General features: G+C 40.8%; 1 protein-coding gene across 2 annotated transcripts; it reads left to right on the forward strand.

The window, feature by feature from the left end:
- Positions 1-22968, forward strand: acer2 (alkaline ceramidase 2). Of its 2 annotated transcripts, none has more exons than XM_060934966.1 (6): positions 1-461; positions 5823-5937; positions 9310-9451; positions 9607-9744; positions 20286-20423; positions 21552-22968. In XM_060934966.1, the coding sequence occupies exons 2-6, from the start codon at positions 5862-5864 to the stop codon at positions 21736-21738; spliced, it is 681 nt and encodes a 226-aa protein (XP_060790949.1). In that variant the 5' UTR covers positions 1-461; positions 5823-5861; the 3' UTR covers positions 21739-22968. The 2 variants fall into 2 exon arrangements, with proteins under 2 accessions (XP_060790949.1, XP_060790942.1); XM_060934959.1 differs by having other exon boundaries at positions 1-354.
- The last annotated feature ends 1 nt before the right edge of the window (position 22969 follows it).

The following is a 22969-nucleotide window of genomic DNA, read 5'->3' on the forward strand; positions in this document are numbered from 1 at the left end:
AAGATGATGAGAGCGGATGAGTCGACTCACTGCAGAACAACAGGCGACACGGAGACGCGCTTCAGGGCCAGTTTAAAGCCTGTGGCGTCTGAGGTGTTGACGCGAAACTCTTCTCTGTCTTTGTGTCACGCTATTTAACTGTCAGTGAGTGAGTGAGTCTGTCAGTGCGCAGCTGCAGTGAACAAGCGGGTTATTTATGTGGACGCGCACGAGTTTGTTTGGTGTATGTGTGCGCGCCTGGCTGCAGGGATGAGTGTGCGGCTGTGGGATCAGCTCCAGGCGGGCAGCTCGGAGGTGGACTGGTGTGAGGGCAATTATCTCATCTCCTCTGGAATAGCCGAGTTTTATAACACGGTACGACTCTGTTTCACTTCCCCCAGTCGGATTTACTCTCCAGTCGCACTTCATGAGTTTAATCCGAGCACTCAGTGCCGGCTACAGAGACCCTAAAGCCCACAAAGGTGACTTTTTATTATTATTATTATTATTATTATTATTATAATAAATGATCGTGTGGGCACAAGTTATTGAGTTATCTTGTGTGTATTTTGTGAACACGCGATAAAAATATCACCTTGAGACATTAGGAGCTCTGTAGCTTTCAGACTTGTTTATATTTTATCTTGTTTGTTTAGTTATTTCTTACACAGTAAAAAAATGGAGTGTCTATTGCAGTGTAAACCTATTTTCCTCTGGATAGAGTAGTTCTAAGACTATGCGGAATAAAATCGTCTAAATGGTAGTGTCAAAAGTGGGAGTTAATTCCCACTTGCACACAACGACAAAATCCACTCTGCAGGGTGATGATTCCCGGCGAAAATACAATATAGAGTCAGATTAACTCTGAAAATCTTACACTATCTATAGTGTTAAATATTTTTACACACCTCATTGTTTATTTTTGACACAAAATAGAGTAAAATTAACTCTAAAAATCTTACACTGGCTATAGAGTAAACTTTATACTGATTTTGAGTGGGGCCAAATGTTATCTGACAGAGAGTTAAATTCAACTCTTAAAGAGTAAAATTGACACTATGATTTTTACTGTGTAATACCTTAGAGTAGACTGGCTTGAAGGTGCTCAATAACAAATTCCTTTTAGCTGCAACAGTTACTTGGCAGGGCGGCACGGTGGTGTAGTGGTTAGCGCTGTCGCCTCACAGCAAGAAGGTCCTGGGTTCGAGCCGGCGAGGGCCTTTCTGTACGGAGTTTGCATGTTCTCCTCGTGTCCGCGTGGGTTTCCTCCGGGTGCTCCGGTTTCCCCCACAGTCCAAAGACATGCAGGTTAGGTTAACTGGTGGCTCTAAATTGACCGTAGGTGTGAATGTGAGTGTGAATGGTTGTCTGTGTCTATGTGTCAGCCCTGTGATGACCTGGCGACTTGTCCAGGGTGTACCCCGCCTTTCGCCCGTAGTCAGCTGGGATAGGCTCCAGCTTGCCTGCGACCCTGTAGAACAGGATAAAGCGGCTACAGATAATGAGATGAGAAGTTACTTGGCAAGAAAGCGTTCTGGTTTATGGAGGAATGAGAAGGTTGATAATTTCATTGTTTAGTGTTGCACAAAAACATTTGAGGGTGGTTCTCCACTATGTATAGTTGCAAATTGGTGTCACCTCACTTAACAAGTATTCTGAGACCAGGCCTTTAAATAAAATCCGGGTGTCTGTGTTCATATGCCTTCCTATTGATTATAAAAATTAATTGATATTAAATTTTATCCACTCAAATATAATAGTGTTGGTAGAATTTTTCATTTCTACCAAAATGCGTGTCTCATACATCCCAGAAGGAAAATAAACCCTTGCTGAAAAATATTTATTGGTGTTATTTTGTGTCACCCATTTAAAGGGCTGATGACACGAACATGACTCTGTGCAATTTCTTAAATAAACTATACAACATGGCAAACATGTTAGATTTCTGTTATAATTACGTGAAAAGAAGCTGTTGTTACGCGAATATCCAACTTTTAATTGCACAGCGCAAGAAAACTGGGTCCGTGGCTCGCGGCCATGTTGTGACGTCAGCGGAAGAACATGCTGCGGTTCACTGGCTGTTCTACTCTGGTTCTACTCAATGGAAATGGCGCATGAAAACGCCGGTGAACTCTCTAGTGCTAGCTCTTCCTCTTCTGGGAGTCTAGAATTGTGTTGATCTCTTCCGAATAGAATCTATGATAGCCTACCCTCTTTACCCTTTGCCTCTCGTTGCTAGGCGGCAGTTACATGAAAGCCGCAAGCTTTCACAAGCAAATACATGACTGATATCACGCCGACTTTATGATTACATTTATGATTATCATGTAGAATCCATAGCTCTACGTACCTTTATCTTATGTCGTTTCACAACACATGTTCTGACAGGAGGACTGTCTTTGGATCCGGCATAGCTACTAGTAGACCCCCTCCGGAATAGCACTGCTGATGGTAGTAACACACGTTTGTGATGAACTGAACACCCAAGAGATTCCTTTAAGCTGGGAAGGGTGTCAAAACAATCCAAATCGAAGTGTTCAGAGCACAGGACGGATGTTGGTGAGGGCTCCCACTTGTCACGAGTGCGCCTGACTTGCTTCACCCACTTCGCATGCAGCTCGGGATCTCTGGGAAACTTGAATAAACTTACCCCATCCTTGTGGGTTTTGGAGCAAAAGCCGGCATTTTATATATATATATATATATATATATATTTTTACATATATATATATATATATATATATATATATATATATATATATATATATAAAAATACTAATAATGATAAACTGAACACCTGCCGCATCAACAACAAACTGGTAAGTTAGGAGGAAGGTTCTTTCGCTGAGGTCATATAGCTCCTCCTCCTCTTTCGTCTCCTGGGTGCTGCAGCCCCGTCAAATTTGCCCAAATAGGCGTGTTTTTTATCATAACTTGTAAAATAGGCGCCTTCGTGAATTAATATATGGATCATCGGGAATTACTTTTTATGTTATAAAACATCGCCAAAGATGTCAAAAACGTGTCATCAGCACTTTAAATATGATCAATATTGTCCATGCAGCATGAAGAAAAGCACATTTTGAAAATATTTCCAATACTAGTCGGAAATTTTCCCACCAAGAAATTGATTTTTGGTGTCCCAAGTAATTAAGTCAGTACACTAACAGTACTAACTACTAGAGACACCTGGGGAAAATGGACAGAACTATTCTAATGAGATGACTGCAGTGCATTGTGGGAATCCCACAAGTTCAAGGGAGGGAAACATTGAATTTCATATTGTGGTAGTTTTCCAGCATTGTTCAGGTTCGTATGGCAATTTTTAACAGAATTTATAATAGCAGTCAATACACTAACACTTCTAGAATGATGTAGGCCCAGCTTTGTCATGAAAACATGTTTGTGCCATGAATGTGAGTTAGAAGACCTTTCAACTAGACTACAATGCACAGGCATCATATACACATCTGCACCCTGGTGACCAGATGATGAACTATTTGTCCATACACTAACAGTCCATACACTAACATACATTTTCAAATAGAATTATTTATAATAAGGCCCAGATTTGTAATTGGGGTCAATTACATTTTGATTTTGGTCAGAGATTATGGATTTATTAGGCATTTCAGAGACCTGTTTGTGTACTGACAGAGACAAGGGCAACCTTGACCTTTGACCTTGAATTTTGCCATATCGAGCAATAAGAAGATACTTTGATAAAACTCCAAAATTGGCTACCAGAATTCTGCCTTATGAACTTATCAGTTTGCTCAAGGTCCATATCCCAATTTGCAACTATAGTGGAGAACCACCCTTGAACCTCTCTCTCTCTCTCTCACACACACACACACACACACACACACACACACACACACACACACACACACGTTTGCCTTACTATCCTTGTAAGGACCTAACATTGAGATTTTTTATTATTATTATTAATGCTCTGCTACACTGAAATGTAATCCTAACATTTAAACTTAATAAAAAAAAAATACAATCTGCAGTTTTCTTCATGAGGACCAGCCACATATTATCGTGTGTATTTTATGAACACAAAATAATCAATTAATTAATAATAAATAAATCACCTTGTCTTTTGGAGACATTAGGAGCTCTGTAGCTTTCAGAGTTGTTTATATTTTATCTTGTTTTATTCAGTTATTTCTTAATACCTTTAGAGTAGACCGTTATTGAGCACCTTCAAGCCAACTTCCTTTTAGCTGCAACAGTTACTTGGGAAGAAAGCTTTTTCTGATTCTGATTTATGGAGGAATGAGAAGGTTAATAATTTCATTGTTTAGTGTTGCATTGCAATACCTAGTATGTGACACACACACACACACACACACACACACACACACACACACGTTTGCCTTACTATCCTTGTAAAGACCTAACATTGAGATTTTTATTATTATTATTATTATTATTATTATTATTAATGCTCTGCTACACTGAAATGTAATCCTAACGCTTAAACTTAATTAAAAAAAAATACAATCTGCAGTTTTCTTCATGAGGACCAGCCACATATTACCGTGTGTATTTTATGAACATAAATAAATCGCCTTGTCTTTTGGAGACATTAGGAGCTCTGTAGCATTGAGTTGTTTTTATTTTTTCTTGTTTATTTAGTTATTTCATAACATCTTAGAGTAGACTGTTTTATTTAGCATTTATTTATTGAGCACCTTTAAGCCAAATTCCTTTTAGTTGCAGCAGTTACCTGGCAATAAAGCTTTTTCTGATTCTGATTTATGGAGGAATGAGAAGGTTAATAATTTTCATTGTTTCGTGTTGCTATGCAATACCTAGTGTGTGACACAAAATATTTGAATCTCACTCTCACACACACACACACACACACACACACACACACACACACACACACACATTTGCCTTACTATCCTTGTAAGGACCTAACATTGAGATTTATTATTATTAATGCTCTGCTACACTGAAATGCAATCCTAACACTTAAACTTAATTAAAAAAAAATACAATCTGCAGTTTTCATGAGGACCAGCCACATATTACCGTGTGTATTTTATGAACACAAAATAAATAAATTAATAATAAATTAAAAAATCGCCTTGTCTTTTGGAGACATTAGGAGCTCTGTAGTGTTCAGAGTTGTTTATATTTTATCTTGTTTATTTAGTTTTTATTTCTTAAAATCCTAGAGTAGACTGTTTGTTTATTTAGCGTTTGTTTATTGAGCAGTTTTGAGCCAAATTCCTTTTAGCTGCAACAGTTACTTGGCAAGAAAGCTTTTTCTGATTCTGGTTTATGGAGGAATGAGAAGGTTAATAATTTCATTGTTTCGTGTTGCCTTGCAATACCTAGTGTGTGACACAAAACATTTGAATTTCTCTCTCTCTCTCTCTCACACACACACACACACACACACACACGTTTGCCTTACTATCCTTGTAAGGACCTAACATTGAGATTATTATTATTAATGCTCTGCTACACTGAAATGTAATCCTAACGCTTAAACTTAAGTGTTAAACTACAATCTGCAGTTTTCTTCATGAGGACCAGCCACATATTATCGTGTGTGTTTTATGAGCATAAAATAATAATAATAATAATAATAAATTAAAGTCACCTTGTCTTTTGGAGACATTAGGAGCTCTGTAGCTTTCGGAGTCATTTACTGCTTTATTAATAATACAAACTCGATGATTGGGGGGGGCTTCTTTATCCTAAGCTGCTCTTCACCATGTCCGCTGTAGTTAAATATAGACTCCACAGACTGTGTCTCTGTCATGTCTGCTTTCCAGTTCACTGACAGATTTTCTCTTTCTACATATATTTCTCTTCAGATCAGCAACTTTTTATTCTTCGTTCTGCCCCCGATTCTGATGTGCCTTTTCCGTCAGTATGCCACGCATTTCAACAGCGGCATCTATCTGATCTGGACCCTCCTAGTGGTGGTCGGTAAGTTTTCTGACCTAAAGTAACCTCACTGAGGAACTTGCACAAGTGTTACTTGGCTCTGAATAGCAGACAGAGGTCGCAGCCTTTTGTTATTCTCTTTATTTTTGTTTTTGAAATAACGGGTGGGTTTATTGGAGATGAGGGAGCTGGAACAACACTGCTGCAGTAAATTTAGTGAGAAGGGTTTTACTGTTTCACAAATGCCTGTTGTGAAATCCAGCTTAGTATGAGCTGCCTTCTGCCAAAACACACACCAAGCTGGATTTTCTAATTGCATTACTGTTCTGTTACTTAAGATGAACTGATGGTCTCCCAGCTTGACCTGTTCTCTGTTTTAGCAGATAAATCCAACTTGATCTGAGTTGCTTCTTTCAGCAAGGTTCTGACTGGTATTTAAGGAAAAGGGAAGATAAATTTTGTAAAATCCTCTTTTAAACTGAAGATTAACGACTTTCTTGACTTTTTTTTTTTCTCCCTTTCCTCCCCAGTGATGTTGCCTTCAATGTACTTTCTTATTCCGAAAATATTTCCACGCCTCTGCTGGGGAGAGTGTTCATTTTAAGGAGACCATTTTTAAATTTATATCAGCAAGGCCACATGTGAGAACAGTGACCTCCTTAGAGTGAGTGGAGTTTGCTGGAAAACATCAGCTGTCTTTTCTCTCATTCGTCATTCTCGTGCTATTTGAAAACACACTTCGGTTTGAAGATTATCAACGCGGTTGCTGATCTGCCAGCAGTTTAACTGATGTCGCTCATGCTGATTGTGTTTATGGTTTGAGTAGAGGAGCAATTTTATATTGGTGCTTCAGGGTAACTGTAACTTCTGTTCTTCTCCAACCATAAAACCTTAGCCGATTCGGTACAAACCCCAGTCGTTTGAGTCATCAGGCGGTTTATTTAAAGCAAAATCACTCCCAGGCGATTGCCTACCTAATTCATTCTTCATGCTTTCATTTTCTTTAGTTTAGAAACATCCCTGTCATTTTGCACCAGGGTGTGTTTAAGGGACTTTATTTTAAGAAGAAGAAGAAACCTTTATTTGTCACATACACACTTCAAGCACAGTGAGATTCATCCTCTGCATTTAACCCATCTGAAGCAGAGAACACGCACGCGCGCGCACACCCAGAGCAGTGGGCAGCCAGGGGTTAGGTACCTTCCTCAAGGGCACTTCAGCCCAAGGCCGCCCCACGTTAACCTAACCTGCATGTCTTTGGATTGTGGGGGAAACCGGAGCACCTGGAGGAAACCCACACAGACACGGGGAGAACATGCAAACTCCGCACAGAAAGGCCCTCATCGTCCACTGGGTTCGAACCCAGAGCCTTCTTGCTCTGAGGCGACAGCGCTGACCACTACACCACCTTGCCGCCCCTGACTTTTAAAGCTAAACGGGAAGGAAATGCTCACCGCAATGAACAGCAGTGTTTGCTAATTATAACAAAACTGTACCTTCGCTGAACTTGAAGTGCTGGTTCTTTTGCACACGTTTGTCTTGTTTGTGAAAGTAAAATGCAGTACTTGGCTGACAAAACCATGCGGAATGTTTGAATTGCTTTTTCTCAGTTGTATATTGTGTACCGGTTACTGAAGCTATCTGAAAGGTATTTAAGGGCAATTCCATGTAAATGTCAACCTCACCATGCAAAAATAAAGCAACATGTAATACATCAAAACCACTCCCAGAGATATCACCTAGGCCTGTATTTTACAGATGTGAATAAGTTGAACCAATTTGTAACCAACCTAATATGTCACAGTCAGTCTTTCTTTCTTATAATGTAAAACCCAAGCTAAAATCAACTTTGATCATGTACAATTCTATATTATTGCCACAAGCCACAGAAATGTATGCTAAAATCCACAAAACAGCAAAACAATAGCCATCCTAAGTATTATTTAAGAACTTTGATAGTTTTAGCTGATATTTAGAGAGCTTTTCAAAGGGTTATGGTGGTTAAATTGCTGATTTTCTAAACATATGCCATGTCTATTTCAGACGCGTCACATCCATAACGGAATTTCGTCACATCCATAACGCTGACTTTTCCTTCCGAAACTCTGCATGAAATACAAAATATTTTAAACAAAGATTTTTTAATATTCACCTTGGACCCCTCTATCAAATGGATATCTCCATTTCGACATTAGGTTTACGATTTCACAGAGTTTGATAAAAATGTACAGTCACCCAAGAAAAGTGATACTTTTTCTGTCACATCCATAACGCATCTTTTATTGGCGTTTTCTGGCATGCCCTAGATGTACTATGGGAATTGTTCTTGTTCTATCACTTCTCCAGTATGGTACAGCCTTAAAATATGCAACACCTGTTTAAATACTGGGAGACAATAAAACATGCACTGGGTCATTTGTTGCCATTTTGAGTTCAAGTGTCACGTCCATAACGCTGGAATTGCCCTTAAGGAAAAGGGAAGATAAATTCTGTAAAATCCACTTTTAAACCGAAGATTAATGACTTTCTTGACTTTTTTTTTTCTCTCCCTTTCCTCCCCAGTGATGTTACCTTCAATGTACTTTCTTATTCCGAAAATATTTCCACACCTCTGCTGGGGAGTGTTCATTTTAAGGAGACCATTTTTAAATTTATATCAGCAAGGCCACATGTGAGAACAGTGGCCTCCTTAGAGTGAGTGGAGTTTGCTGGAAAACATCAGCTGTCTTTTCTCTCATTCGTCATTCTCATGCTATTTGAAAACATACTTCGGTTTGAAGATTATCAACACGGTTGCTGATCTGCCAGCAGTTTAACTGATGTCGCTCATGCTGATTGTGTTTATGGTTTGAATAGAGGAGCAATTTTATATTGGTGCTTCAGGGTAACTGTAACTTCTGTTCTTCTCCAACCATAAAACCTTAGCCGATTCGGTACAAACCCCAGTCGTTTGAGTCATCAGGCGGTTTATTTTCCGTTTTTAACAGCGTGAAAGGCAATCTTAATTGGCGGGTCATTTTAATTTTCTGTTAATTGTAAAGTTTGGGGACTGGACATGTGATTTTGTGTAAGCAAGGTTCAATAAAAGGGACCGTATAAAAGGTTATTTTTCGTCAGTTGATATTCTGAACAACCCATGCTACTCCCGTTTATTTACAAATAGTTTGAGAGATTCTCTGCCGTGCAAAGGCAAACTGCAGTATGTTGTGTCGGTGGCAAAAGACGGTGCAATAGCGAATAGGTGATGATCTTGCACCGTCTTTAGCCACAGACACAACATGCAGATGCTGCAGTTTGGCTTTGCACCGCAGTTCTACTTTCTCAAGAGGGTAAAAAAAAAAATTTCCTATATAGGTCACATGCTGCGTGCTTTGATTGTGTTGGAAAGAGAAACTCTGTGTACATTTGATACAGGAATTGGCTCCGCTTACTTCCACGCTACCCTGAGTTTCTTGGGACAGATGCTGGATGAATTGGCAATACTCTGGGTTCTTATGTGTGCCATTGGCATGTGGTTCCCCAAGAGATACCTGCCCAGGATTTTCCGTAGAGACAGGTGAGATTGACTCGCATCTCATGCAAAGCACGAGTTCATCAGTCACATAAGTTTAATTAGATTTCAGCATTACTGTATCTACATTTTTACCCACCACAACTGTTTTCACAAGTATGGCACATTTCTCTCTTTCCTCCGTCCGTCTGTTTTTCCAGGTCAAGGTTTAAAATGGTTGTAGGCATCCTCTCTGGGATCACCACTGGTCTGGCTTTCATTAAGCCGGCCATTAACTCGATTTCATTAATGATGCTGGGAATCCCATGCACCGCTCTTCTCATCACCGAGCTGAAGAGGTCAGTGAGCCGAACACATTTCATGAAATGTTCAAGAGGTCATATTGGCATCCCTGAGCTTTTTATTCTAATTCATTACACATCTGTGTCCTTAAGACATTTAGCAAATAAAACCATGTACAACACAATCATGACTTTACACAAGTGTTGCTAGACACAAAAAAATAGAAGTAAATGGTGCAAACAACCAATTTTAAATTATACTTTCGTTAAATTGTGGATCTGGAGAGAAGGCATTCGACCGTGTCCCTCGTGGTATCCTGTGGGGGGGTGCTTCGGGAGTATGGGGTTCGGGGCTCTTTGCTAAGGGCTGTCCGGTCCCTGTACGAACGGAGCAGGAGTCTGGTTCGCATTGCCGGCAGCAAGTCAGAACTGTTCCCAGTGCATGTTGGACTCCGGCAGGGCTGCCCTTTGTCACCGGTTCTGTTCATAATTTTTATGGACAGAATTTCTAGGTGTGGCCAGGGGCCGGAGGGAGTCCTGTTTGGGAACCACAGGATTTCATCTCTGCTTTTTGCGGATGATGTTGTCCTGTTGGCTTCTTCAAATCAGGACCTTCCGAGTTCAGCATGCACTGGGGCGGTTTGCAGTCGAGTGTGAAGCGGCTGGGATGAGAATCAGCACCTCCAAGTCCGAGGCCAGGGTTCTCGACCAGGCTCCAGATAAGCGGATGAAGATGAGATGAGACTTTTGTTTAAATATGCTGTGCTTTGGGGGGCGTCGTGGCTCAGGTGGATAAGGCGCCATACCATAAATCCGGGGACCCGGGTTCGATTCCGACCCGAGGTCGTTTCCCGGTCCCTCCCCGTCTCTCTCTCCCGCTCATTTCCTGTCTCTGCACTGTCCTATCCAATAAAGGTGAAAAAAGCCCAAAAACTATCTTTAAAAAAAAAAATATATATATATATATATATATATATATATATATATATATATATATATATATATATATGCTGTGCTTTTGGTTTAGGACGTCTAAACCTGTGTTTTTTTTTTTTTTTTTTTTTTTTGTACCTTCACCCCATGATGCAGCTCTTTTTAAACAAACAGGAGATGTCAGTAGTTGAAGGCAAACAGAGATGACTACAAAGGGCATCTTTTATACTAATGTAATAACTATTCTTGTTGAAGTCGAAGTCTACTACAGTGGTACCTCGGGTTACGAACTTGATTCGTTCTTTGACTCTGTTTGCAAACCGAATTCATTTTTCCAATTGAAATTAATGTAAATCCAATTAATCCATTCACCGGCTCCAGAACCGTAGGGTTTTTTTGTAACTTTTTATGGATTTGTGTGGAAAAAATACAGAAAGGAATTAAAGAGAACCTTAATTTAAAAAAATACAGTAATACTAAAAACAATAATTGTACAGTACACTTTACCTTTGTGGTTGATAGTTGCTGGCACACGTGGCTGGAGGAGGAGCACTAACATTTTTCACTTTCTTGGGAGCCATAATGAGGGTTAATTTAATGCAAAAAAGAAATCGTATCAACACAACGCAATGACGAACAATGTTCACAGCGCGCCACCTTGAGTACAACTGATGCTGCCGCACGCCTCGTGGTGCGGAAGCCTGGCAGTTTGTGCTTTCGTGCATCGAAGACAAATTTGTTCGGAAATGGTGTTTGTAGCCAGATTTGTTCGTGAATAGGGACGCTCGTGACACGAGGTTTGACTGTGTTGTCAGTCCTCCTCTTCACAGATGTGTTAAAGGGGAACAGATATAGAGTAAATATAACAATAAAACACACATTAATGAACCTTATTCAAGACTTACAAAAGTTTTTTGTTCTAAGGTTGGAGAGTTATAGTGTTTTGAAAGTAGCTTGAGCAAACTATTTCCGCAGTTTGAACAGCCCGCCATGATATTAATTTTATCCAATCAGAATGCACGTTCATTTTCTCTGCGTAACACTCATGACGTATGTATGTGCCCAGTTGTGTTGGCTCATTGAGGTTGGGAATAGCACGTGTGAAATACCTGTTTCTGCCTCTTGCGACGATTTCGCAAGTCCACGGGTGGCGCCTATCTCATTGCAGCAAATAAATTCTGCTGGACTCGTGAGCAACTCCACGTTACATTTTCCGCACGAGCACCACGCCGTGTCACCTGCACGCAGACGCTCTGCCCCACGCTCGCCACGCCCATGGTCAGCATCAGTCTCATCCTCGCCGTCATCCGAGCTTTCTTCTCTTATTTCATCACCGGAGTCGAGAGTACCTCTCCTAGCTATTTTAAGTTCGTTTCTTAAGACAAGGATTTTTTAAGATGTTACCTTGTTGACAGTTTCGGCGAGAATCTTCCGCCTTCTTCAAAACAGTCACCAGATGTGTCCTGGGGGAGCGACCTGACAGCAGGAGGCGTGAACTACCTGTCAAATTGGGCGGGACGTTCACGCCTCCGTAGCGTAACATCAGCTGATAAGGCACGTCACCACTCGACATCTGGTGACTGTTTTGAAGAAGGCGGAAGATTCTTGCCGAAACTGTCAACAAGGTAACATCTTAAAAAATCCTTGTCTTAAGAAACGAACTTAAAATAGCTTTAATAGTTAGACATAATGAACTTCCACTACATAGTACCTCTCCTAGGTTCAAACTGGTACCCTTCTAAGCCATAGCCTGCTTGCAGTGTGTCTTGCGGGATCTCTTCGTATGATTCGACAGAGCTGTCGCTTTCACTTGATGCGCCCGACGCCATGATTACACGCTTATCTCCTCTATTTCGGAGAGTTCCGCTAGTGCAGTGGGTAGGGCTGACGTCACAGTCTTTTAAAAATGGCGACTCTTGTGCGGTTTAGCGTATAAAGTATTATATTTACAATTACCAAGATATTTCGTTGTTTTCTAGTATATAAATTTGATAGAATACTTAAGAATACGTTACTTTGTCACATCAGCAACTGTATATATTATATTCGGTACCCCTTTAAGTGAGGAACAAAATAGTTTCTCCAGGACATGGTGCTACATTTAACATGAAACATGAATTGTATGGACTCAAAGTTTTCAGCATGTTAGCACTGTATAAAACCAAAGTGGGTTGTAAGCTTTGTAAGGAATAATACACAATAGAACATACTGTTTTAGGAAAATAATCAACGAGAGGTTGTTGTGATGTGGCCTGGAGTGAGGCATTACACGCCACAACAATTAACCAGTGTGAACAATTTTGGTTCATTAAAGAATGACGCATCATCCATTTTATTCATGGATATTTAATGTTGCGCAACATCCATCAAACACGTTAGTCCCTGTTCTAAATTGTGAAAAAAACAAAATTCAGCTTTTCATGTTAAAGATAGCAATCCTAAAAATCAGTCGTAGGCTAAGAATAATATTTCATTTTTTTTTCGCAGTGCGGTTTCCATTAAATCCTGCGCTCTGATTGGCTGGCGAGCGGGTCCGTATCCTACGATACAGACCCCAGTTACGGACCTCTGGCAACTCGCTCATTCACAACAACAAACAACATAGTAGCATTTTTTTTTGTCAACATTTATCTTTTTTATTTATTTTTTAAAATAAGAGTTATTTATAAGATTATCAAAAATCTTATACGTTTTTGCCAGCATTTCTCAGGAGAATAGCATTAATTTTACAGCATGGATAGCGATAACGACATTCTTCACAGCGAAAGCGAGTTTTACTACCCTGAGGAAGAAGAAATAAAATAAAACATTTCAGGAGAAAGCTAAAAATTGTTGCTAACGCCGAGCAAAAACATGGCTGAATCCTGAATGACTCAATTTTGTATAAATAGGGGACTACATAGGCGGCAAAATGTAGTTGTTTTTTTTTTTTTTTTTCTCTCCTGCCATGGAAATGCACTTGTATACTAAGGAGGAAGCAATTTGCATTCCAGCCGTGAATGAGGATTCAAAATGGCGGCTCACCTCCGCTTGGTTTTCCCTTTCGGGCGCTCTCGTTTTCTGTTAGAATTTGATAAAGAAAAAAACAAGTATTATTTACCAGCTAGGAGGTCCGTATGGTGAAATACCGTGACCTCGGCCTTGAATACTGACCTCGGCCCAGAGGGCCTCGCTCAGTACTTTCAAGACCTCGGTCACGGTATTTCACCATACGGACCTCCCAGCTGGTAAATAACACACACATTTTTGTGAAATTTGTTACCTGATAAAAAGTAGTTTTTGTTCAGTAGGAGCTCAGGGTGATCCAGTAGGTCTGAAATCACTTTACGTTACAGGCATTTAACAGACACTCTTATCCAGAGCAACACACAACATACCAAGAGCAGACTTGGGAGCAGTTAGGTGCCTTGCTCAAGGGTACTTCAGCCATTCCTGCTGGTCCAAGGAACTGAACCGGCAACCTTTTGGTTCCAAATCTGCTTCTCTAACCATTAGGCCATGGCTTCCCCAATATATTCACCTGTAATAATTATTTTATTATTATTAGTAGTAGTAGTAATAGCAATAATAATAAATTGGTCATGAAGATCTGAACCTGTTTCAGTGACTGTGTTTGGTATTACGCTGTAACATACAGTATGTACCACAAGTGTTCATTCCCTGGCTCCGTTTTACGGACATATCACATGTCACATGACGTCATTTTTCTCAGAATAGGAAGTCTAATTCTTATCTGCTTTGCTCAGCTATGTTTAGTGGCGTGCAGGGACAGTTTGTTCCACTTCTGCTCTCAGACCTCTCATGGGATCACTGAATTATTTTTGTTATTATTATTAATTTATTTCTTTATAAATGCACATAAGGGATTTTATAAGCCTGAGCACAAAACAATTTTTAACCCAAAGAAATACTTTTTTTTTATATAGCCGTAGTACAATTTTTCTGTTGTCGTCCCCGCCCCGGTTCTCTAAAGTACTATTCCAAACATAAACATACATACTCTACATACCACAAAAACATTTCCTTCAGCAGGATGTACAGTGTCTGTCCATTTTGTTTCTTAATATTGCTGTCAGTTGCAGCAGTCTCTGAGTGCACGGGCTCGAAAGTACTCTTTCTTCATAAATCATATTAAATGAGGGCACTTCCTGCCTCACCCAATGCCCTGCCCCTCACTAATTTCCCGGGGATGTTTTTCTTCCCTGCTTATACATTCCCTGTCCTTGGGTTTTGTTTTTTTTTTTGTGTGTGTGTGTGTGTGTGTGTGTGTGTGTGTGTGTGTTTTTACTAATGTGCTTCGCTTCCTTTCTTTGTTAAACATGTTTAAACCGTTTGACTGATTTGATAGAAGGAAATAAGTTGGACATTGATATCAATGTTGCCTTCTCTGACTTGCAAAGTTGTATCGTCTTGAGGAATAAATCTGTGTGATTTACCATCTTAAAATCGCAGCTTTGTCAGATGCCAAGGTCTTACTGCACTTTATGAGCTTTTTGTCCCTACTTCTGTGCCTTTGCTGTTCATTGGCTTGTGTTCATACCCCTCTGGAGTTTTGATTGGCTCCAATGTCCGTATTTCCTCTACTCACTGTGTCTTCTTCCTGTTCTCTCACTACTGGGGCATTTGGCAGACCATAATGTTCCATCATTGTTAACCCCATGCCTCAGGATTTAGTTTCAGTTACCGAGGCCAACATACAGTTGACAGCGGAGACTACACTGGCGCCAACAAACCTCCTGAAGGAATTTAAGCAAATTCTTCCAGGCGTCGTGTCCTGGAATGGCTTGCTTGTCTAAGAGATGTATATAAAACTTTTTTTTTTTTCCAAATAACAGTTGAAATGCATCTGGCGCTGGAGGTGATGAGTGGGATTTTCTGTAATCAGTCCTACTCAATTGCATAAAAATGCAAATAAGAGTGTAAGCATTGAGCACTAGTACAAGAGAGATAAAAAGCTATAGTTTCTCAGATGACTCGGACACCTTCGCATGGTTTCATATAAATTTATCAATACAGTTGATAAAACCTAGGTAATATTGTCAGCTTAAAAATCAGTTGTGATTATAGACCTGGTTAGCCTAATCATTCAGATAAGTGTCTGCTTCGATCAGTGTGAAAACTGCTGCATTTTACGTGTATGTGCTGCACACGTGTGTTTACCAGGTGCGATCATCGAGTCAGCATGTTCCCGGTCTCTGTGCGAGCACAAGTCACTGACTAAGGCTTAAACAATGCTGACAGTGTTCTTCATGATCATCTGACTCTGCAGCAAGCAAAGTTCACGCTTCTCCTTAGACGTCGGTCTCTATGGGTCACATTTACATTTGTTGACTAGAGCAAGCCACAAGAACAATGTTGGTTGGTGTGTGTGTGTGTGTGTGTGTGTGTCTCTCTCTCTCTCTCTCTCTCTCTCTCTCTCTCTCTCTCTCGCCCTGCCCTGCAGTCCTTTAATGGTCACGTTTTACTATGAGATGTCTGTGAAGATTCTCAATCATCCAGGTCATAGTAAACTGTGTGTGGTAGAAATGGGCAACTGGACTTGTTTGAAGATTCTTGAAACCGTGAACTCGCCGTTCACACCCAGCCTCCAGTGACCCATACCAACATGATGCCTCAATGACACCTTAGATGAGCTTGTCATCAGAATTCTGATTCTGATCCATGAGAGGATAAATATCTGATACTCCCTATTAGTCAGACAGAACTGAGGAAGCCTTTTGGACGAGAGGTGAAACGTTTTCAAGAATCTTCAAGCAAGTCCAGTTGCTCTCTTCTACCACCCACAGTTTACTATGAGGTTTTGGACTCATCACTTGATGCTAATAAGTTGGTTGCACAGTTTGACCCATAATATCTGAATATTTATAAAAGCCTTCTGTAATAAACAGTGTTGGAAAGAACACACACACACACACACACACACACAGGTTTGCAATAAACGTACTGCTACAGTAACAATACTTTCTGCTAATAAAAGTAGTGATCAAGAAATTACTCTAGTGAGAATAAGTTGATCAGTTGTCAATAGGTTTTCAACCAATCAAAATGTTCATCTGAGAAATGCTTTGTTGAACAGTTATGTTAATTAACCAAGTCAGTTATGCGGACATCAAGTCAAGTGGAATTTTTATTGCCATTCTTCTATTTAGTATGTATTTAATAATTATTCACTGAAGGCACTGAGCCTACGGTGGATAATTGTTTCAGTATAAAAATGCAGATGATATCTCTAGCCGCTTTATCCTGTTCTACAGGGTCGCAGGCAAGCTGGAGCCTATCCCAGCTGACTACGGGCGAAAGGCGGGGTACACCCTGGACAAGTCGCCAGGTCATCACAGGGCTGACACATAGACACAGACAACCATTCACACCTACGGTCAATTTAGAGTCACCAGTTAACCTAACCTGCATGTCTTTGGACTGTGGGGGAAACCGGAGCACCCGGAGGAAACCCACGCGGACACGGGGAGAACATGCAAACTCCACACAGAAAGGCCCTCGCCGGCCACGGGGCTCAAACCCAGGACCTTCTTGCTGTGAGGCGACAGCGCTAACCACTACACCACCATGCCGCCCCAGATGATATCTTCTTTTTTTTTTTTTTTAAATAATTTATTTCAGTATTGAAAAGCAGCAGATGTAATAAAGGCGTGGCGCAGATTTTAGTTATCTGTGCCAAGTCACACAATACTTCTGTTTTGAAATGGATAAAATAAGTCACAATTCCACCTTACCTTTAAATAGTTTTAGACCAAATGTGGCATCTTTAGTGCTTTTTAGGAACAGCGTTTTCTTTCATAATTTGTAATTCTTCCTCACTTACGGTGACGATGCAATTGTATGCGCAAAGAAAGAAACAATATTGGTACATTTTCGCGCTGGCGCAATCGTCGGAGTCCGTGGTGGAGAGGAGACTCCGCGAATCACAGCATGGGGAAGTATCGTTTTAATCAGCAGTGGCTTTCAGATGAAAGATATCATGACTGGGTGAGGGAGGTTCCTGGAAGTGACGTTGAAGCAAGATGCTGTTTGTCGAAAGACCTTCAAGTTGTCCACTATAGGTCATTTCGCTTTAGAGTCTCATATGAAGAGCTCAAAGCACATTGCATCTGCCCTCCACCGCCACCAGCCCACCGCTCAGTTCTGCACGGTTCAATCTCCAAATGCACCTGGAGTTGGCACTAGCACCACTGTCGAACGTCAGCAGCATCAGCCAAGTCAGACACCATCGGCAAGGCTAGCAACAACACAAGGGCCGAGCAGTGGCATGATGGGTGTCAGTGGAACCCCGACACTTCGGGCAGAGGTGCTCTGGATTTTAAAAACAATTACGGAACACCACTCGTACAGCTCGAATGAGGGCATAAGCGAACTCTTTAAGGCTGTGTTCCCAGACTCGGAAGTTGCTACAACATTCTCCTGTGGAAAAAACAAAACATCTTGCATAACAAAATTCGGTCTTGCTTGTCTTGAATGTGACGATTCGACAAGCAATGCACATAATGACTTTTAAGTATATAACCTTTATAATAAAAGTATTTTTACTTGAAACATTTGTCCTTATTGGGAATTTGATCTGGTGTTCTACGACCGCATAATGGGTGCGATGTACAGTGGGGAAAACAAGTATTTGATCCCTTGCTGATTTTGTTGGTTTGGCCACTAATAAAGACTCGATCAGTCTGTAATATTAATGGTAGGTGTAGTCTAACATGCTGAGACAGAATATCACAAAGAAAATCAAGAAATCGACTTTAAAGAATTTGTATTAATTTATTTGCATTTTATTGAGGAAAATAAGTATTTGAACCCTCTTGCCAAAAGGACTTAGTACTTTGTGGCAAACCCCTTATTAGCAAGCACAGAGGTCAGACGTTTTTTGTCGTTGATGACCAGGTTTCTGCACATATTGGGAGGAATTTTGGTCCACTCTTCTTTGCAAATGACCTCTAAATCATCAAGATTCCGTGGCTGTCGCTTGGCAACTCTGAGCTTCAGCTCTCTCCATAGATTTTCTATAGGATTCAGGTCCGGAGACTGGCTGGGCCACTCCATGACCTTGATATGTTTCTTCTTCAGCCATTCCTTGGTTGGCTTGGCTGTATGCTTTGGGTCATTATCCTGCTGGAAGACCCATCCACGACCCATTTTAAGCTTCCTGGCAGAGGGAAGGAGGTTTTCACTTAGGATTTTACGGTACATGGCTCCGTCCATCCTCCCATTGATACGGTGAAGTAGCCCCGTGCCCTGTGCAGAAAAACACCCCCAAAGCATAATGTTACCACCTCCATGCTTGACAGTGGGGATGGTGTTCTTGGGGTCATAAGCAGCATGTCTCTCCCTCCAGACACGACGGGTTGAATTGATGCCAAAGAGCTCAATTTTGGTCGCATCTGACCATAACACCTTCTCCCAGTCACTCTCCAAGTCATTCAGATGTTCATTGGCAAAGTTCAGGCGGGCCTGCACATGTGCTTTCTTAAGCAGGGGTACTTTGCGAGCACTGCAAGATGTTAGACCATTGCGGTGTAAAGTGTTACCAACTGTTTGCTCGGTGACTGTGATCCCAGCTGCTTTAAGATCATCCACTAACTCTGCCCGTGTTGTATTAGGTCTATTTCTCACCGTTCTTACGATCCTGGAAACCCCACGAGGTGAGATCTTGTTTGGAGCCCCAGACCTAGGTCGATTGATGATCATGTTGTGAGTCTTGTACTTGCGCACAATTGCACCAACAGTTGTCACCTTAACGCCCAGCTTCTTGCTAATGGTTTTGTAGCCCATACCGGTCTTGTGCAGGTCTACAATCTTCTCCCTTAAATCCACAGAAAGCTCTTTAGTCTTTCCCATGTTGGAGAGTTTGGAGTCTGACAAACTGATTGATTGATTCTGTGGCCAGGTGGCTTTTATACAAGTCATTAGTGATATCAGGCATCTTCAATTTAGGTGACAAGGTAAACTTGTCTGTATTAACAAGAACTCTTGATGGTTACTAGGGGATCAGATACTTCTTTTTCTCAATAAAATGCAAATAAATTAATATAGATATTTAAAAGTTATTTTCTGGATTTTCTTTTTGATATTCTGTCTCCACATGTTAGACTACACCTACCATTAAAATTACAGACTGATCGAGTCTTTCTTAGTGGCTAAACCAACAAAATCAGCAAGGGATCAAATACTTGTTTTCCCCACTGTAGGTCTTAATTCTTATTTAAGTGGTCTTAAAAAGGTCTTGAAGTCTTAAATTTATGGTGGTCAAACCTGGGGAAACCCTGTATGATCTTGCAGCAGGAAACTGCTTTTATTTTGATTTGGTTTCACAATAATTTGCAAGTTGTCTCTTAATTGGTTCACAGTCTTCTGGGATGAAAATCATGTTTTGTTGTTTTCCTTCTCCACAATGATTATGATGAGAAATAAATGTAGCAAAGTTGAATAAAAGTAATACTACTAAAGTACTATGATTTTTATTGATACTCAAAACAGTGTCGGTGCTTGTATGCCCGTTTTTAATAAGTGAGACTTCCTGATATTAGAGCAAGTGTTTGTGGAGATGAGAGATTTAAAGAAAAAAAAAGCCCAATACAGAGATACTATTTTATTTATTTATTTTTTTAAAGTTGGTGACCTGTTTTATAGATGTTTGTTTGTGTGTTGTGCAGGTGTGAGAATCTGCGCGTGTTTAAGCTGGGCCTCCTCGCTGGTCTGTGGTGGACTCTAGCACTCATGTGCTGGATCAGTGACCGTATCTTCTGTGAGATGTGGTCATCTGTAAACTTCCCATACCTCCACTGCGCCTGGTGAGTGTGCGACTGCATCCACTCTGTGTTTTTAGTGAGCACAAGTAACACGCTCGACTATCTAATAAGACCTGCGTTTTGATAAATTCCTTGGAGTGCACATTAGTTAGCTACTGTAGAGGTGGAGAAAGCAGTTATCCATGTAGTGAAAGTTCATTATGTCTACCTATTGAAACTATTCTTTAAATTCGTTTCTTAAGACAAGGATTTTTTAAGATGTTACCTTGACAGTTTTGGCGAGAATCTTCCGCCTTCTTCAAAACAGTCACCAGATGTCGAGTGGTGACGTGCCTTATCAGCTGATGTTACGCTACGGAGGCGTGAACGTCCCGCCCAATTTGACAGATAGCTCACGCCTCCTGCTGTCAGGTCGCTCCTCCAGGACTGCGCTCCAGGTGTGTGACAGCGCGTACGCTCCCTCATCCCGGTTCATCGTTCTCTGCGCACGCTTTCGTATCTCCACTGCCTCTAAAATCCAACGCTGGAATCTATTTTCTTCAGCGCGAATGACTCTGGCCTCTTCCCAATTCATTATATGATTATGTCGTTTGCAGTGGTCTGAAATGGCTGATTTTAAGTTTTCTTGGTTTACTTTTTCTTTTTCGGATCTTGTGAGTCTTTTTGTTGTTTCTTTTTCACACTCTATTTGGTGTTCTTTTTTGCGAGTATGGAAGCATCTGCCCGTTTCGCCAATATAAACTTTATTACATGAACGGCAAGGGATTTCATAGATGACGTTGCATTTATTGTCCAGTTGTATTTTGTCTTTGGGGTGAACTAGCAGCTGTCGGAGGTTCTTGTATGGTTTGACCGGGGTGTTGATGTGGTATTTCCTCATGGATCGTTGGATGCGTTCTGTAACTCCTTTTATGTATGGTAGTGTGACAAAGCCTCGGTTTGTTTTTTCGGTGTTTGTTTTTTTCCTTTGTTTGTTTTGAAGAAGGCGGAAGTTTATCGCCGAAACTATCAAGGTAACATCTTAAAAAATCCTTGTCTTAAGAAACGAATTTAAAGAATAGAAGCAGTTATCCAGTTTCACTCTTGATTGAAATTAATTGTATTCAAGATGCTTCTTGACGCTTTTGATAACTGATGAAATATAACGTTTTTGTTTTTTTTAATCTGTAGGCACATTCTGATCTGCCTGGGCTCCTACCTTGGCTGTGTGTGCTTTGCTTACTTTGACGTAGCCTCTGAAGCTCCAGAGCAAGGCCCGGTGGTTAAATTCTGGCCCAGTGAGAAGTGGGCTTTCATTGGAGTGCCCTATATAACTCTGCTTTGTGTTCACCGCAAACCCTCCATCAAGGTGACATGATCAGCCAACACTGCTGAAAATACCCAATATCAATGCACTTTGATAGACTGAGCATTCGTTAGACTGAGGATTCAGTGGCTCTGTTAAGTGTGTTGTTTGATTTGTTAATTTATATACTTTGCATTAGCGTAGTTGTTTTAAAAAAAAAAAAAAAAGCTTCCAAAAATGAGGGGGGGAACAAACCAAAAACCTTTTTTAAACGTTCTAGGGACCCAAGCCCAAAATGAACAGCTAAACATGAACTTTTGTTCTGTGGGGGAAATATATTATTTCTCCTGAAAAGCTTTTCCACAATACAAATAATTGACCTTTCAGCATAATGCTGGATTTGAGAATGCAATTTACCCTTAACAAAGCGCTTTCTAATTGTGCGATTTATTACATTTTCATACTAAAGAATTATTTCGTTATTCGAGTGTAAAAATGGAAGTGAAGCCTTTTAGTGGTAAACTAAGCCATAAATTGATGTGTTCAACCAGTATTAAATATTTTCCTTCTTTATAAAGTAACTTTGCTATAAACGTAGATTTGCCCAGGGTGTACCCCGCCTCTCACCCGATGCCAGCTGGGATTGGCTCCAGCTTCCCCCACGACTCGGCGGATAAGCGGTATAGATAATGGATGGATGCTATGAACATGAACTTGTTGGTCTAATCTTTAAGTCCCATCCAGTTGTGTGAACCCACTGTATATCTGTATGAGGGATTACAATTAAAGGCAGGGTAGGTAACTTTTTTTTTTTTAAGAAGCATTTTTTGTTGTTCTTGAAATTGTCTTTACATCTGGACCTCAATTAACAAATCAAATGCTTTTGGCAATAAAAAGAAAAATTCATCCTTGTGGCAATTGCAGGACTGTAAAAAGCCAGTGCAATCATTTCATTCAGTCCAAATTAAATATGGCAGGGACAATGACACCACCACCACCACACCCAAACCCCCCCCCCCCAAAAAGTGCCTTTCTCTTGTGCGCACATTCATATGTTTTGGAGGAAGAGCTGAAAGGAGGGGCTGGAAAGTTTCATCTGGATATTTTCAGAATCTAGCATACTCTTTCTGGTTTCTCTAAAATGACCTACCCTGCCAGGCGGCACGGTGGTGTAGTGGTTAGCGCTGTCGCCTCACAGCAAGAAGGTCCTGGGTTCGAGCCCCGTGGCCGGCGAGGGCCTTTCTGTGCGGAGTTTGCATGTTCTCCCCGTGTCCGCGTGGGTTTCCTCCGGGTGCTCCGGTTT

Source organism: Neoarius graeffei, chromosome 1 (genome assembly GCF_027579695.1).
Source record: "Neoarius graeffei isolate fNeoGra1 chromosome 1, fNeoGra1.pri, whole genome shotgun sequence".
Classification (NCBI taxonomy): Eukaryota; Metazoa; Chordata; class Actinopteri; order Siluriformes; family Ariidae; genus Neoarius; species Neoarius graeffei.